Source organism: Hemicordylus capensis, chromosome 4, assembly GCF_027244095.1.
Source record: "Hemicordylus capensis ecotype Gifberg chromosome 4, rHemCap1.1.pri, whole genome shotgun sequence".
NCBI lineage: Eukaryota > Metazoa > Chordata > Lepidosauria > Squamata > Cordylidae > Hemicordylus > Hemicordylus capensis.
Genome location: NC_069660.1, coordinates 160,538,221 through 160,557,162, shown reverse-complemented (window position 1 = coordinate 160,557,162; position 18,942 = coordinate 160,538,221). Strand labels below are relative to the sequence as shown.

The window sequence follows — 18,942 nt, the reverse complement described above, 5'->3', positions numbered from 1 at the left end:
AAGCTGAACATGAGCCAGCAGTGTGATGCAGCTACTAACAAAGCTAATACAATCCTAGGCTGCATCAACAGAGGCATAGTATCCAGATAATGTTAATAGATCACTCCACTCTATTCTGTGCTGCTCACTTGGAATACTGGCGGACAACCTCACTACATTTACTCAAGGAAATCTCATTGAAATTAAGAAGGACAAGTTAGGACTCCTTTGAGTTAGTTTAGTGAGGATCGCAGCCACTGTGGCCACTTCTGGGCCTTGCATTTAAGAACGGTGTTGATCAACTGAACAGGTTCAGAGAGAGCAACAAAGATGGTAAGGGGTCTGGAAGCCAAGTCCTAAAAGGAACAGTTGAAGGAGGAGGGTATGTTTAACCTGGAGAAAAGATGAAGGAGAGAGTCTTCAAATAACAGAAGGGCTGTCACAAGAACTGTTTGATTGACAGTTGAACGGTCTGCCTTATGCAGTGCTGGGCTCTCCTTCACTGGTGGCTTTCAAAGAGCAGCTGGTCAGGCATCTGTCAAGGATACTGCAGCAGTTTCCTGCACTGAGCAGGGGGCTAGACTAGAAGACCTCTAGAGTAACTTCCAGCTCTAGTCTAAAATGCTATGAATGCTATGATAAAATGATACAGCATTTGCTATGATACACCATTTTGAATAGTGTGTGTGTGTGTGTGTGTGTGTGTGTGTGTCTGCCTTTGTTTCTACCTATATAGTATACACACAAATTGTACAAAATGGTGCCAGGCTTGTAAAGGAGAAGATCAGCGGTGAGGAACAGTTTGGACATGCAATTGAAGGAATTATAACATGTTTTTCTCTCATGGCAAATATGGCTGCTTTATATAATGATGCAGCTTCCAGGAGGAGAATGCATGCAGTAGTAGCAGGAGTTACAAAAAGATGCCAAAACCTTTCCTTGCGAAAAATCAGCCACAGAGAGGGAGAAACTGTTAGTGCAGACACCCCCCCCACCTTTCTATCTTCCCTTTAAATCCAAGTTGTTTCATTGTCCTTTTCTTATAATAAAAATTTGGAAAGGAAAAGGACATTCCTTGTGATACCCTTCTGTTTCTTTCTAGCTCTTGATGATTCTCCTTTTTTCCAGCTGTTTCTTCTGTTGGTGCAATCTGGGTGACAGAGAAGACAGAAAATTCGCTGGAAGTCGAGTGGGAGAATCCTGCCACAGAGGTGGATTATTACAAGTTGAGGTTCAGCTCCTTGCTTGGGCAAGGAGGGGAGCAGGAGGTGGTGGTGCCCAAGAGCAGTGACCCAAAGAGCAGATATATCATCACGGGTATGTAATAAACTAGTAAATTTATGGAGAGCTGGTCTTGTGGCAGCGAGCATGAATGGTCTCTTTTGCTAAACAGGGTTTGCTTGGTTTGCATTTGCAAGAGTGATGAATTGTGAGCCGTGTCTGCTGTAAGAGATTCCCCTTAGGGGAGGGGACTGTAAGTCAGCGGTAGAGCATCTGCTTTGCATGCAGAAGGTCCCAGGTTCAATTCCTGGCATTTCCAGGTAGGACCAGGAAAGAATGCTGCTTGAAACCTTGGAGAGTCACTGCCTGTCAGGGTATGAATGAATAGCTTTATTACAATCCTAGATCAGACATAAACACAACAAATTATACCACATTCCGATAATAAATCTATTGCCTGTCAGTGTAGACATTACTAAGCTAGTGTTGGGCTCCTCTGCCAGCTCCTGATGGGGCAGGTCACTTATCGGGCTGTGCAGCAGCTGGAGGAGAGGCCGCGGCATGTCCGGGCCCGAAGGCAGTCAGCAGCACTCATCCACGAAATCACTCACGCTCACAGGGAGAGTGAAGAGGCCAGGGGTGGGGTGGAGTGGGCAGCTGCTTAGGACTGGGCTGGCATGGCCTGACAGACTGTCACTTACTTGCGATGGCAGGAGCAAGGGCCCCGCCTCTTTGCTACGGCACTGTGTGATGGCACCTGAAGCAGGGGCATTGCCCAACAGGACGGCCCACTGGGGGTTGCCTGGGAAGCTAATGGAGAGGCAGCAAAGCTAGTAGGGGAGGGGCCAGGAGGGGAGGTTCCAGATTGCCCTGAATGTAGGGCATTATTCAAGGGGTGTTTGGCCAGAGGAGACGGGAGCTGGCAGTCCCTGGAGGCTCCCGGGGAGGAGCAGGACAACCCCTTTCCCTGGCAGGTGGAGGAGGACCAGGGTGGCCTCACACTCCGTCTCCATCCCTTTGAGGCCTATATACCCTGTGCAGCAGGCCAGCTATGAAGGGAGCGGCGGGAAGCCGCCATGCCAATGGTCTGACTCAGTAAAAGGCAGCTTCCTATGTTCCTACTAGGTCTGGGCTGAGGCCAATGGAAGAGAGCTGCTGGTTTTCACTAGAGTTGCCACTGAAGTTCTTGGGTTTAGACAAAAATCCACTCTTAAAATAATTGCTAGTTCTGCTGGCTGACAAATGCCAGAGAACCTTCCTAGCTGAACAAAACCTTTGTCAGGAAGGGATTGTCCAACTTTGAAATGAGGGCAAAACTAGACAAATAGGGAAGTTTTGTAACCAAAACTTTGCTGGCTGCTAAGGGTGCTGCTGTGGAAGCTGTTGCAATGCTGAAGTAAGGAGTCGTAAGTGTGTGTGAAAGAGCAACTTGTGGCAATGATGTTACTGCAGCACCAGCACTGTGGCTGGCAGTGGAGTCTGGGTCAGTGATTCTTTTTTGGCCATTTTTGGACTGTGTGTTTGTAAAAATGTGGTGTTCTGTGTTGGGAGGGACTGTGCACTTCTGTTCTGCAGTGTTTTGCATAGCAGAAGTAGACAGTCCCTTTGGAACCCTGGCAGGGTTGCAGAATTTGGGTACTCTGCTTGTTTCATCCATAGGGAACAAAAGGAAACTCGAATCACCCCATTGTTCACCATGGGGAGTTCCTAGGGCATCAAAGTGGGTGGTAGGGCATGATGGGTGCTACCTACCACCCATTTCTTTCATTGAGAGCAGCCATGATGGGGAGGAAGTACAGTCTGGATCAGGACTGTGATATATCAGGACTGAGAGTGACCTGGAGTTGGAGAAGCAGATCAGAGAGGTGTCAGAGAAAGTTTTAATGATGGGTGGCTTCAATTACCCTCACATAGACTGGGCAAATTCATGTGTGGGTATTGACAGAAAGGACAAATTTCTAGACATGCTAAATGACTGTACCTTAGTCATGGAACCAACCAGACAGAAGATGACCTTGGACTTAATCCTGAGTGGTGCCCAGTACCTGGTGCGAGATGTCAGAGTAGTAGGACCATTGGGGAATAGTGACTATAGTGTGATCCAATTCAGCTTATATTATCTATCTATCTATCTATCTATCTATCTATCTATCTATCTATCTATCTATCTATCTATCTATCTGATTTTTATACCGCCCTTCCAAAAATTGTTCAGGGCGTTTTACACAGAGAAATAATAAATAAATAAGATGGATCCCTGTTCCCAAAGGGCTCACAATATCTATCTATCTATCTATCTATCTATCTATCTATCTATCTATCTATCTATCTATCATTTCACACATTTTTATACCACCCAAAACTTATGTCTCTGGGTGGTTATGTCTCTGGGTGGTATAAGATAGACACCAGCAACAGTCACTGGAAATACTGTGATGGGGGTGGATAGGGCCAGTTACTCTCCCCCTGCTAAATAAAGAGAATCACCATGTTAAAAGGTGCCTCTTTGCCAAGTTAGCAGGGGTTAGGGTGGAGGCTGAAGAACTGGGCCAATTTGAGGTGACAAGAGAAGATATTCTAGACTGTCCTGAAAAACTAAAAATTAACAAATTGCCAGGGCCAGATGGCATCCACCGAAGAGTTCTGAAGGAACTCATATGTGAAATCACTGATCTCCTAGCAAAAATATGTAATTTGTCCCTACAATCAGGCTCTGTACCAGAGGGTTGGAAAGTAGCTTACGTAACTCTGATTTTCAAAAAAGGATCCAGGAAAAAAGAGACCTGGGAAACTACAGGCTGGTTAGCTTAACTTCTGTGCCGGGTAAATTTATGGAAAGTGTACTTAAGGACAAAATGGGTAAACATAAATGAACATATAGACCACTGAAGGAGAACGAGCATAGTCGAGGGCAAATCTTGCCTCATTAACCTTTTGGAGTTCTTTGAGAGTGTCAACAGGAATGTGGATAAAAGTGATCCAGTTGACAGAGAGCCGGGTCTCACGATCAGTGAGACCCGGTTTGTGAAGCTAAGTGGGGAGAGTGGGCTAAGCCCGCTCTCCCCACAGATGAGCAGGCTGGGAGCCCTGGGTGGCCAGATCGACTGCCCACATGACTGCCGGCTGCGTGATGGAGCCGGTGGGGGCTGGGGAGTTCGGGTGCCACGCGGCCCCCGGAAGCTCCAGTATGCCCTGTGCGAGTATGCAGGGCATACTGGAGAGACTCCCAGAGCCGGGAGGCAGCTTTTCGCCTCCACTCCAGGGGTCCACTCATGAGTAGCCGTGGCGCAGAGCCGCACCGCGGCTACTCACAATTTAAAAAACTGGGTTTGCGGAGCACTAGCTCCACAAACTCAGTTTAAGGGGAGGGGTTGTTTGGCGGGTTAACCGCTGGGAGGCAACCGGGCTCACCTGCGAGCCCGGTGGCTCCCACAATCAGCCGAAACTGGGCTAGGCTCTCCTAGCCCAATTTTGGTTGATCTTGGGAATAGCCTAATAGTATACTTGGACTTACAAAAAGCTTTTGACAAAGTTTCCCACAAAAGGCTCTTGTGTAAACTTACTAGTCATGGAATAAGGGGACAGGTGCATGTTTGGATTGGTAACTGGTTGAAGGACAGGAAACATAAGGTTGGAATAAATGGACAGTTTTCACAATGGAGGGAAGTAAGTAGTGGGGTCCCCCAAGGATCTGTTCTGGGTCTAGTTCTCTTTAACTTATTCATAAATTGTCTAGAAGTTGGGTTAAGCAGCAAAGTGACCAAATTTGCAGATAACTTATTTAGGGTTGTGAAATACGAAACAGATTGTAAGGAGCTCCAAAAGGATCTCTTCAAACTGGGTGAGTAGGCAACAAAATGGCAAATGTGGTTCAATGTAAGCAAGTGTAAAGTTGTGCATATTGGGGCAACCCCACCCCCAACTATACACTCATGTGGTCTGAGCTGTCAGTGGTTGACCGGAAAAGAGATCTTGGGGTCATGCTGGACAGCTTGTTGAAAGTGTCGACTCAGCTCTGAAAAAGGCAAATTCCATGCTAGGGATCATTGGGAAGGAGATTGAAAATAAAAATGCTAATATTATAATGCCATTATACAAATCTATGGTGCTGCCATATTTGGAGTACTGCATACAGTTCTGGTTACCGTATCTTAAGAAGGACATTGTAGAACTGGAAAAGGTGCAGAAGAGGGCAACCAAGATGATCAGGCACCTAAAGCACCTTCCTTATGAGGCTAGGCTACAGCATCTGGGGCTTTTTAGTCTGGAAAAGAGGTTACTATGGGGAGACATGATAGAAGTATATAAAATTATGCATGGAGCAGAGAGAGTGGATAGAAAGAAATATCCCTCTCTCACAACAGTAGAACCAGGGGTCATCCCATGAAACTGAAGACCAGGAATTTTAGGACCAAGAAAAAGAAGTACTTTTTCACACAGTGCATAATTAATCTATTGAAATTTCTGCCACGGGATGTGGTGATGGCCAGTAGCTTGGATGGCTTTAAAAGGGGCTTAAACAAATTCACGGAGGACAGGTCTATCAATGACTGTTAGTCTGGTAACTCTAGGCCACCTCAGGTTGCCTCTCAATACCAGTTGCAGAGAGCAACAGCAAGAGAGAGAGGGCATGCCCTCACCTCCTGCCGGTAGGCTTCTCAGGGGCATCTGGTGGGCCACTGTGTGAAATAAGATGCTGGACTAGATAGACCTTGGGCCTGATCCAGCAGGGCTGTTCTTATGTTCTTATATGGAGAAGGAGCAAATGGGAGCTCTCATTCTGGGGCAAATAACAGCCTTGGAGAGGGGCTTGATCTGAATCAAAACTGTGGTGGGGCAAAGCCTCCTCCTCACTTGATGTGGGAGACTGGGCTTCCTCATGGCTGCTCTTGATGAGATAAAACCAACCTAAGCCCATTAGGGCAAATGATACGTTACCTGTAGTTGGCCCTCTCAGATAAGGAAAAAAGGGCTTTGAAACTCCTGTGTATATCTTGAAAGAAGAGGAAACAGAAGATGCATTTGTGTCTCAGAAGCATTTATCTCTTAGTTACAAACACATTTTTGGGGTGTTCACCAATCACTCTGGGGCAGTCCTATTAACATTACTTTCTGCTTTGTTTTCTTTGCAGGTTTGATACCAGGAACACAGTATAAAATCACGGTCATATCCATGAAGGATGAGATGGAAGGGAAGCCATCCTCTGTGATTGGCAGGACAGGTATAAACATTTGACAGTTGCAGGAGTGAGGTACCTACACAGTTCCACAAGCACAACTGATGCAGGCGGTTGTAACTGTTACAGCTTATCTGTCACACCACTGTCATCCTTTCAGGCTTCCAAGTTGCCCTGAACCACTCTCTCAGTGCTCTGTCTGTAACCTCGGGCAGATGGCTACATTCTGATGGCCCCATCTCTGATCTCCATATGGTGATCAGCCTTTTGGCAGAGAAGTACAAGCTTCTCTATATGTAGTGTTTCTCAGTATGGTTTGTACCCTGCATTGCATATAGCTTGTACACAAAGAAGCTCTGTGCACAAGACACAACCAACACATGGAAGCTGTGGGGTGTTGGAAGCAGCCACCACAATCCAGTCCCCCCTCCATACTCTACTAGTATGCAGATTTTAGTCGTTTGCAAGGGGCTTGCGTTGTAGAAGGGCCTGGAATGTCTTTGGGCATGTGGCTCTTTGGAATGCCACTTCTCCCAGGCTAGCTCTCACTGGAGTGGTAAGCCTGTGCACCTCCTGACTGGGAGTTAGCCATTGTTCCAGCGATTGGTGTGATAAAATAGGACGGTTCCATAGATAGCTTGTATCTATATACTACAATAATCTCTATTGTCTTTCCATGTTGCTTGATGATGATGATGATGATGATGATGATCATCATCATGATAGACTTGTGGTATTTGATGGCGCTATTGCATGTGGAACATGTGAGTTGCTGTCACTGAAAACTGTTACGTTGGAGGTCGTATTCATACTATAGATTTAAGCTGGGTTAATCAGTTTCTCTTCTCAGGGAACTCTGGAAAATGTAGTTATGTGATGGGGTGGGGTGCAGTGATCTCTATCAGAGAATATTTAGCACCTTAACTACAATTCCCAGCCTAGACTCAGGATTCTTTGGGAGAAGCAAAGACAGTGAAACTGATATACAATAGAGATTATTCTGTAATATAGAGTTGTCAGGTGATATGCAAGTTCCAACAGTGGTATTTGATCAATGTCAGCTGTTTTACACATGCAAGCCAACATTTCATTTTCAGTTCTCAAGTGACAAAGATGCATGTCTGCATTTGTCTTAAACATTGTAGAAAGGTCTCAACGGGGGGGCAGGGGGGACCTTACAAGCCACATTCTAGTAACACCTTTATGGGGCAGCCCAAGGTATTTGCATGTCTGAAGGAGGTGCCAAATGCTGCCTCACTTCATGCCAGCCTCGCCCCCTGCAGGGTTTAAAGAGGGTGCTGGTTGAGCAGAGAGGCCACTTGCAGGCAGCCTCTCATCACCTCACATCCCCTTTGAAAACCTTATGCCAAGATTCCTGACCTGGTCTCTGCCGTAGGCTTTCAGACAGGCGCAGTGACCAGAGGAGACTTTTCTGGTCACTGTATGCCCATTTCTCCTTCTCTTCCCCCCTCCCTGCTTGCACCTAGCCCTTCTCCGGCCAGATCCTGATGTTTTTCTTCTCCTTTCATATGCAAAAATAGCACAAATCAGTCAGAAGCTGGTCTGAGTACAGAAATCTCAATCAGATTTAGGAAAGATCATGCTGAAGATATGTAGGGCCCAGACTCCTTGCATTCAGACATTGCACAAAACCGGAGTTACAGGTTACTGGCAAACCTGTAACTTCAGTTTCGTGCAATGTCTGAATGCATGCAATCACAGCTTTGCACCCAAACCACAGTGTTAAGTTTACGTCCCAGACTGGAATTTGGAGCTGGGATTACTCCTCAGTTCCATTGCTCTAAGCCTCTGTTAGAAGTTAAGGTCGTGTTATCTGCATGCATCCACTGCTATAACTGTGGTTACAAGTTAGGTGACCAGTGAGAGGCCAGCTTGGAGCAGCACAAACAGGGGTTACACTCTAGGGCTTACCCAGCAGCACTCCATGGTGTGTTCCCTGACTGAATGCCACACCCCTTCCTGCACACTTCTACTTCCTCTGCCTGCCAACAAGCACACCAGGCCCTGCTGCTCTTATATTTAAAGGGTCAGCAGCACTACCAGAGGAGCACTGTGTGAAGTATGTGATCCTTGCAGCAACGACAGTGGTAGGTCTTTGCTGGACACGCTGGACCTGTAGAAAACCTCCCCTTGTGAGTGATTTCCTGGAGCTGTTAAGCCATGCCCACAGCCTGGCACTGGCATGGCTGTACAAGTGGGTGGAACCAAGCTCGGAGGACCAGAAAGTGGGAAGGGAAACTCTAACCTGCCTCTGGAGTTTCCCAAACTGGGAATGGGGGATTGTCTGTGATGCGACCCCCAGTTTAGAATGTTGACTGCAAACTGCAGTTAGAAGTCAGTTCCTGTGATGTCTGAATGCAGCCTTAGTCTCTTAATTCCTGATAGCTGTTTTATTTGCTTTGAGGCTGGACATCTGGATTGGCTAAAACTCTGGACTCTGATGTGCAACTCTGTTGTGCTTCATTGCCCCAAGCCTGCTCCTCTCCAGCAAGGCCTTTTGGCTGCCTCAGCTTCTGCTTACCTGCCACTGCCAGTTGTTTGCTGGAACAAAAGAGCTTTGGAACCAGAGGGACCACAGTTCTGGACCTCAACAGTTTGGTTTAACCTAAGTATTAAGATTCTGATGTCATGCCAATCAGAGGTGGAGATCTTGGTGCTGCATTGTAGAGGTGATGGGAACTGCAAGCTCCCTTGTCTGCCATTAATCATTTATTCATTGCCAAATGGCAGTGTCAGTATAAGAGGTTTTGTTGTTGTTGTTGATTCACATGTTACATTTGCAGGTGTCCATCTAAGATGTTTTAAGTGTACATTTAAACATTTAAAGTACAAAGAAGAAGTGAGGACAAGATTGTATTTGCCACACTTGGCTGTGGCTCCCTGTCAAGAGTACTTCCAGTGGGGAACCTGAGTTTGCCCCTGAGGCTCTTCTCACAAGCAGCAGGAACCGGGCTAAGCCCAGCCCAGCCTGGTTCCTGCTGCTTGTGTGCTGCAACGTGAGCTGTGCGGTTCCCGGCAGCAAACCTCTGCAAATGCCCCCACCCTTAAATGATCGTGAGTTGCCACAGTGCAGCTCTATGCTGTGGTGACTCACGAGGAGACCCCCTGACCGGGAGGCTAAAATAAGGGGTCTCCCCAGAATGCCCTGTGCACTTGCACGGGGCATGCTGGGACTTCTGGGGGCCAGGTGGCCCCCGATCCCCGCCACCTCTACCGTCACTGTGACGGAGCCGGTAATTGTGTGGGCAGCTGATCTGGCCACCAAGGGTGGGCTAGCTGCTCGTGTGTGGGGAAAGTGGGCTGGACCCGCTCTCCCTGCCTAACCCCTTACGGCTCTCTACACTGCTTGTGTGGAGAGCCTCATCGTGTAATGTGTGCGTGAAAAGGCGTTGAGTTAGCAAGAATCCCTTTGCTGCTGGAAGTGTAAAGATTCTTCAACAGAATTATCACATCTACTGTTTTTCTCAGATTTGGTAGATCTGGCAGCATCAAAGTCCCTTCCACTGACTCCTGCCTGCGCCAGATGCCTGCTGTTGGAAGTGCTGGATCCTGTGGCTGTTTGCTCCTTTCTTCTGCATTAACTTGCCTGTGGGAGGAAGGAGGGCTGGGCCAATGAAGGTTCTGCTTCCTTTTGGGCAGTGGATCATTGCTCTGGAATGTCTTGATCTTGCAGATAATGTGTCCTTCTAGCAGTTTTGTTGAGAACATGCTGTGCTTTGGGTTGGACACCAGAAGGAACTTTGCCCCATCTCTCCTTTTGTTGCTGCTGCAAAGGAGCTCCCAGATAACGGGAAGGGAATCTGAAGCATATAAACCCAACTGCCCAGACAGACTATGTTTCCAAAAATACCAACTGTTCTGTGCTCTTGTTGTAAGAACAAGAGTGGCTTTAGGAAGGCTCTATGTGGGTCAGACACTCTATATAACCATGGCTGATGGTATTCAGTGGCAGCTATGATCTTAGTTTAATACTTGCGAAGTTTATCTGACATCCCAACAAACAACGCAGAGAAAGGAGCTGCCACAATTAAAGTCCAGGTTCTCATTGGCAGACTGTAGTCAGCTATGCCTCAACTGGTAGAGATATTTTGTTGTTTTTGAAAACGGAGAAAGATAGAGGAGCATCACCCTGTGTAGAAGACATCATCTGCCTCTTGCCAGAAAAGTGAATCTGGCAGAGCAAACAGGATAGGCCAAAATTGTGCATGACAACTATGGACAGAGGAGGACCTGTGGTTCACTTGCTAGTAATCATATAGTAATTCAGTGAAATGTATCATTATACTTAATTGTCTTAGCCAGCCACCAGCCATGTGTAGGGATGTGGCAAGGCTATGCATGCCGGCGAGGGAGCCACCTGACTGGCTGGGCACCGGTTGACCTCTTTGAAGCGGATTGGCTGGGCCTCGGTTGGGCACCGGTTGGCCTCTTTGAAGCTAATGGTGGCGAGGAGAGACAGGCAAAGCAGTGGCGGCCGTGTTGGGGAGCAGGTGGAGGGAAGGCAGGTGAAGCAGCGGAGAGGTGGCAGGCCCGGCCACGGCGGAGAGGCATGTATGGCTGCAGCAGGCCCGGCTGCAGCAAGGAGAGGCAGGTGCGGTGGTGGGGCCGGCTGTGACCAGGAGGCAGCGGCGGCGGGCCTGGCTGCAGTGGGGTGGCGGCAGCAGCAAGGAGGTGGAGGTGGGCTTAACTGCCAGGGTGAGGAGGCGGCTGGGCTGCCAGGCCAAAAACCGCGATGGGGGGGGAAGAACCAGGGCAGGTGGGGTGGAGGCGGGAGACAGCGGGAAAGACTGGCGGTGGCTCTGTGCAGGTGGTGGGGGCGAGGGGGGAGAGAGGAGAGACCGGGCAGGAGGGAGAGGGAGGGTCAAACAGCCGGCCCCAAGGAGCGCACAGATGCTCTGTGCGGGGTTGGCTAGTTCTGACGTATGTCATATAAGGGCCCTTTAAATGTTATCCCAGCTGCCTGGGAGCTAATTTTGCACAAGTGGCTGTTGCTAGGATAACATTTATATTACCCAATCACATTGGGGGGCGGGGAGGTTGCATGGATCCCTGCGACAGAATCAGCACCCTGCTGGGAAGCATATGGATGACAATTCCATGGGGAAGACCCACTGTCAACCTTCCTAATCTAGTTAGATCATTTAAGTGTTATTTCAGCAGCATGGGAACCACGCATAGAAAAGTAGCTCCCACATGGCTAACTTTTCAAGAGCCCCTAGGTGAAACAGGAATATGAGTAATGACTTGTAATTTTGAGAGTACTTTAATGTGAACATTTTATTTACCATTGATTTATTGCCTGAACTACTGACAGAAGTCTTTCTATTAACTGCAGTGTTCATACTTCTCCAATGATATCTTAATATTAATTTGCTTATGAAACATCTAGCAGTGGGTCAGTTCCGAGGGAAACAACATTAAAAGATGTTGTCAGGATTCAAAGCAAGTTGTTTGGACAGAAATAGTGGGCTCCAGTGTCCTCCTCCAACAATGTGTTATCCATATACTTTATCCATAGTAGATACGTTAACTTTTTCACTGCAAGAGGATTTGGGATCACCCTTTCCCAGCATGATGCATGGGAAAGAAAAAACTGATATAAGTGGAGAGTCAAAGCCAAGAATTATAATGGAAGATGATGCCTGGCAAGAAGAATCAGATGCAATTGCTCAATGGAAGAAACGGTAAGGGTGAATATATCCTTACGGAAAAGACAGGATGGCCTTTAGCACATGAAGAAATACTCTTTTTCGTGGTTGCTTGGAGCATTAGAAAGTTTTCCTTTTAAAAATGCTGTGGACATAGTTCTAAATTTCCATCTGATGTACAGGCCTGACTTCCTGCAATGTGGAAAGAAGAAAATAATACTCCAAGTTGCTGTCATAACTGTAGATGACTGTCTGCAATTCTGTTGTTTGAATATTGTGCGGAATTTGTCATTAGACACATGTTACATCCAGTCAATCTTTGTTTTCTGTTACTTCCCCCAAACACACACACACACACACAGCCCTATTCCTCTTCCCTTATCCAGCTCTAAGTTGCACTTAAAATGGCATTTTACACATGACTGCTTCCTGCAGAAAGTGAATGAAGATACAAATTAGACCGTGCATCTCACTGAAAGCAATATACTACAGATAGATGGCAGCCTTGCATGTGCATTTGGGAAGCATTCAATTTATGTCACAGTTCCTGAACCAACAGGTGATGCATGTGCAGGAGCCTCCTTACTTGCATAAATCCTGTTAGCAGGTTCAAAGTGCTTATGATTGTGGAAGAATGTTTCAGAATACCATATACATTATCTGTGAAAAGCTCAATTGCACAGGGCATTTAGCTTCCACATTGTGCATGGTTCTAATCTCTTCCTCCTAGTCCGTGTGTGTGTGTGTGTGTACACATGTGTGCATTTCAAATCTTGTAAAGTCTTCAACATTAGCACATGCAGAATAAAAAAGACTAGTTGAGTATATGTATGCAAATCTCCACATCTGCATGAATGGTACTGTTTCATTTTTTAATTTGATTCTAGAATTTGAGTTACCATGGTATGGAATCTGGATTTCCTCAGCACAGATTTCAAATGTTTTTGGGGCAGGGTGGCAGGAGCTTGCATATGATACAGCCCTGCTTGTAACTCTTCCTCTTTTAAATTTTGTCTCCAAGAAATTGACATCCCCCAAAATCTAGTGACTGAGGAAGTAACAGAGGATACAGCTACAATATCCTGGGACAAGGTCCAGGCTCTCATAGATCGATATACAGCACGATGCACTTCTGCAGATGGAGACACCAAAGAGGTATCTGTAGGGGCAGATGAAAGCAGCACTACCCTGACGGGATTGAGTCCAGACAAGGAGTATATCATCTACATCTGGGCTGAAAAGGGGAACCAGCAGAGCGAGAGGGCAAACACTAAAGTTGTGACAGGTAACTGGTCAAGAGAGAGGCTCACTGTTCATCACTTGCCAGTTGATGAGCATGTGGTAGTGAATGCAAACCATCTTCCCATTGGTGCTTGCCAGTAAGCTCCTGTTCTCCCCTACAGTGATTTTGAACATCATCATGTCTTCTCATAACTGATGAGGTAAAATCACTACTCTTTTGCCTGCCCTGAGTGTTTCTGGAGCTTCACCTGAAGAGGTTATACTAGCCTTAGGCTGAAAGATCTGGTCTGTGCTTTTGGAGGTCTCTGCTCTCTGCTTCTCAACTTGTCTTGAAGCTGGGTCCTCCCCTTACTCAGCTGGTTATTCTGTCTGAAGATCCATCTTGAGGTGCTAAGGATGGGTTCTTTCAGGCACCATTTGTCTCTTTACTACTCTTACTCAAGGAACAGTGTGTGTTCTTGTTCTTCAGCAAAAATCTATAAGGCAATGTGCCCCTCTCCCTATGAACATGGAAGCTCCTTCATAGCACCTTTGCATATGCAACAATCTCTCCACTGTTGTTGTTGCATAGGCTCTCCAAACTTGCCTGTTGCTGTTCCCTGGACCCACTTTGCTGCTCTGCTCCCAATTCCATCCTGCTGTAACTTCACTGGGCCTCTGCTCCTGTTCCTCTTGATGTCCATTATTGCTTCCTCATGGTCCATCTTCCTGGAGTTGACCATCATGCCCAAGTGCTTTTTCCATTTGTCACGACAGCTCTCTCTAATTTCACAGCTTCTGATCTGTTGGTATGAATGCAATGCTCCTTTCAGCCCACCATGCAAACGTTAGCAAAAATTACTTGTGCTTTTGTATCAGAGACCACTAGAACAGGAGCCCTCTGTCAGCTCATGGAATGGCTGAACTGCAGTTTGAAAAGGAGGCAACTTATAGGGAAGGAAGATGGAATTTCAGACCTAAATCATCTGAGGATAATAAACACATGAGGCCTGAGAGGAGAAAAGTTGTGGAAACCCTGTGGGAGACATAAAACCAAGCAGAATTTCTTTTTTCTTTAATGAATGACTTTATTTTGTACTTTCAGATGGTTCCCTGTTAAACATCACAGCATTCACAAAAACTGTAATGAATGACTGCCACCACCTGAAGTTTTAGGCATTTGGGATGTCTCGGTTTCTCTTATAGCACCATATATATCTGTTTATTGATAGCCTATAACCCAAACTGTTAGCATATAACCAAGACTGTTGAAGTATACAGGTCGACAATGAAGATTGAAATCCAGAGGCAATTTGGTGTGAAAGCTAAAAAATAGGTTTATGAAAAAATAAGGCTACTACTTCAAATTAAAAAGCATAAAAATAAAGAAGATATTGCTAAGAGGAAGAGGAAGAAGAAGCTTTCTGCCCCAGAATGGTAGAATATATCCTTGCTTGAGTTGTAGACTTATTACAACTTATTAAGAATCAATAAGGCTATTCATATGAGAAGCTCTACTCAGGCTTGGGCAGCCCTATCTGGGTCGGGCTGCTTGTGTGAAGCGCCAGGATTGAGGCCAATCCTGACACTGTCTCCCCTAGTAGTCCATGTCTTTAACCCGGGCTTTTACCGGAGGTAAAGCACATGCTCATGCCTTTTACCCCAGGTCGGGGGTTGTGTGATGGCTTGGGTGGTATGCAGCCAAGCAGTCATAGAGCCAGATGCCTATAGCACCCGGCTAGAGGGGGAATCCCTCAGTGCACCGTGTTGCTTGCGCAGTGCATTTTGGGATTCCTGGCAGTCAGGACTCCGTTTTCCAGCCTCCGGAGATCCACAGTGTAAAGAGCAGCATCTTGCATGCCCAATACAAACTGAACGATCATTTGTGGGGAAGGTAGGTTCAACCCTGCCTTCTCCCTTACCCGCCCTCCCCACCTCAGTAACAGTCATGAGAATATGAATATGATGAATATTTATATACCGCTTTTCAACAAGAGTTCCCAAAGCGGTTTACATAGATATAAATAAATAAAATTGCTCCCTGTTCCCAAAGGGCTCACAATCTAAAAAAGAAACATAAAATAGACACCAGCAACAGCCACTGGAGGGATGCTGTGCTGGGGTTGGACAGGGCCAATTGCTCTCCCCCTGCTAAATAAAGAGAATCACCACTTTAAAAAATGTCCCTCTTTGCTCAGCTAGCAGGGGGTGACGTTAATGTCTATTTTCTGCATCCAAGGGTACTGGATTTTCATGGTTGGGAAAGGTTGACCAGTCATCCATTGTGAGGTGGTCCAGTCAAGCCCCTGAAAATCTAATCAGGGAAGCTTATTCTAAAATGAGGTTTCAGTTCTCTATACTAATTCAGGTTATTCTGAACTGAGCACTCTTAAACGCTGAGCCATTAATTCAGCTTGGAAGGATGGAACACCTCACTTAACACCTCCTTGGGATTATTTAGGCGGCAGGCCAAGGAATATAAATGAGAATGAAAACAGAGTTGTTCTGCTGACTCCCAAAGTGGACTCTGAGTACTAAAAATGGCTGCAATGGTGTGAAGCAAACTTAGGATAATCACAGCTCCCTCAAATGAATGGGGTTGTGGGAAGCTTCACTTTCTTGCACCATTGTTCAGCTCTTTGGTTTAAAACCTTTTCTTAAAGAAATTGACAGCCCCAAAATCTACATACAGACCAAGTGACAGAGAGCACAGCCTCCTCCTCTTGGAGTGATGTCCAGGCTCACATTGACAAGTACATGGTGAACTACACTTCTGCCGATGGTGAATCCAAAGAATTATCTGTGGGCAAAGATAAGAGGAGAACAGTCCTGACAGATCTGAGACCAGGCATGGACTATTACATCTACATATGGGCCAAGAGGGAAGCCCAGCAGAGCAAAAGGATGAGCATTAAAGCTGTGATAGGTAACACCAGGAGGCTTTACACACATGGCTTTTGCTTTGAATCTCCTTCGGGATGGAGAGTGTGAGTCCACATATCAGCTGCCTTTACTTTGAAGTCGCTTCGGGCTATCAGGGACCAGTATAGGTCCCTGATGTTTCCCCCCGAATTGAGGCTGCACTTTCTGGCTTAGCCCGATTTATGTCCGACTTAAAATAATCCTCTATTTCCAGCTTTTGAAAAAAACCTGTTATGCCCCACCACATTCCCTTGATGTGTGGAGTGGTGTTTTTCAAAACTCAGCATTGCTCAAAACTCAATGAAGGGGAGTTTGACAGCTGTTGGGTATGGTCTGCTTTGAGTATTTGCAATTGCAAGCACTGCAGGGGGAAAGGGTTTTTAGCAGATTGGTGAAATTCTGTGGAGGGAGTCCACCGGAGGGGGAGGGAGAAATTCCTGAGTTAAATGCAAGCAGAAACTGCAAAATGTGGGTCTTAACATAGGCTTTAGATATGCAGAATGGAGACTACAGCCTGATGTAACCTGAGTCCCTTTTTTTTTTTTTGAGCTGATTCGCGTGCATTTTTCTTAATGGCAGAGAAAGCAATGCTTTCTACTTTAAACTTCCCAGCCTCTGGGGTGTGATGGGGTGGGGGCTTGAGGTGATGAAGGCATTCACTCACAAAGGCATGTTCATTCTAAAAATCAGCAAAAAATTGGGTCAGATTCGCAGGATTGGGTTAAGTGTTTTGCTGTTTGATCCCTTGGCAACTCATCATGCTGTTCTTCCGCAATGCTGTCAAACTAACAAAACAAAGAAAAGCTCTCTCACCTCCTCCTCTGCGAGGATTGGTTGGAGGAAGATCCCAGAACCAGTTGGTGGAAATGCACAGGGAAAAGATCTGCCAGGGATTGCGGAGAGGAGCTGACACTATGTGAACTGTCCGTTTAATGCCCTGAATTAAATCCACAACATGAATGTGTTCCCCCCGCCAAATCTTAATGAAAAACACAAGTGCTCGAAACCAAAAGCTGAAAGTAGATGAGAAACTAGTTACACCCTTGCACCATTGTGGGTTGCACCCTTGCACAAGAACTTAGATTGAAAAATTAAACATTTTTTTTACATGAGTGGCAACATTATTTCAGGAATGGCCGGAAATGGGCTGTAAAAATTGGCAAATCCAAGTGAACCGTCCAGACCACACCACGCTGCAATGCATCAAACACAGGGCAAGCCTCTGTACAATGGAAAAACACAGCACTTTCCTGCAAGAGTTTCAGGGCCAAACGCATCAATAAAACCTGAATCAAGGCATCGGAAATATGGACGGTAACCTGGTGAAAGTGCAGCGACCGCAATGTCACAACATGAGAAATGCAGAGGGGTGCTTAACAGACATATTGTGAAATTGTTGCAGCATGTAATCTGGAAAATGCCCAGCAGAGGCTGTTATACCAGTCTCTTGTTATCTTCTGCAGCCTCCATTTATTTATTTATTTATTTATTTATTTATTTATTTATTTATTTATTTGATTTATATACCACCCTTCCAAAGTGGCTCAGGGCAGTTTATAACAAGGTAAAAACAATTAAAACAAGTTAACAGTTAAAATCTGAGATGTTCTCTTTGACTCCAGTGAAGTTGGAGCTTGGCTTTCTACCGGTTTGGCCCCCGGTTACGACCGCTGAGATTGAGAGCCTTATAGGAGATCTGAAAGAGGGCAAGGCCCCAGGGTCCGATTATATTTTTCCTGAAATTATCAAAGCAAATGCTGAGTGGTGGACTCCTTTGCTGGCTGTCCTGTTTACTCATATCGATGCCACAGGGTGCTTCCAGAAAGAATGGAGGACGGCTATTACCATGCCCATCTTTAAGAAGGGAGAGAGGAATATTCCCTCTAATTATAGACCTAGCCCGCTCTTAAGCGTTGTGAGCAAGTTGTATGCTAAAGATCTCTTAGTTAAACTGCAAGCCTGGTTAGATGAGCATGCCATTTTAGGGGAAGAGGAGGCTGGATTTAGACCTGGGCGCTCTACCCTCGATCAGGTATTCATTCTCTGGCACCTGTCAAGGTTTGGCCGACTGCCAGGGAAGATCACGAGACAAGGCAAAGCTGCTGAAACTGGATATGGCTCGGGAAGTTCGTCTTGACCGGACTTGGCTGCACGTTGTTGACACAAGGGATGACGAATGTTGCTTTTCAGCAGTGAGTAGAAGACTGGTGACGTGATTTATAGTGCAAGCCGAGAGCTCCCAGCTGGCAGGAATTCAAGGCTTATCAGCCCTCTGCAATAGGTGTTTGCTTCTCCTAATAGTCTCCAATTGATCCCTGTGTCTCGTGACATGCCGCTGTTGCGGAGTCAGCGGGGGCTGGTTGCATAGTTCTTCTTCAGATTGGTCTTTCACGATTTCTGCTGCCTCAGGTTGTTGTGCCTGTTCTGAATCATTAGCCAGAGCTGTTTCATGAACACTGACAGCTGGGCTCTGCCCCTCAGACACTCCTGCATCGCCTGGAAAGTTGACAGCTTCCCCCTCCTCCTCGCTGTCCGAGATCGAGGACGTGACAGCACCTAATTGAAAAATATGGAAGCAAGCCCGGGTCGTCTTTTTTTTGAGGCCTTTATCGATTTTAAGTCAGCCTTTGACTTTATACCTAGATATCTTCTGTGGAAGAAGCTGGGGGAAACCAACATTGATAAGCGGCTGCTTTTTTTTATACAACAGCTTCATGAGAACTCGAATATTAGAATAAGACCTCATCCTAAAG

General features: G+C 46.3%; 1 protein-coding gene across 1 annotated transcript in view; it reads left to right on the top strand.

Moving 5' to 3' along the window:
* TNN (tenascin N) overlaps positions 1–18,942 on the top strand; it is an 85,195-nt gene that overhangs the window by 24,320 nt on the left and 41,933 nt on the right. The window contains 5 exon segments of the mRNA XM_053248030.1: positions 1,108–1,296; positions 6,333–6,422; positions 13,068–13,331; positions 15,931–15,942; positions 15,945–16,193. Coding sequence (XP_053104005.1) covers positions 1,108–1,296; positions 6,333–6,422; positions 13,068–13,331; positions 15,931–15,942; positions 15,945–16,193 — 804 coding nt within the window.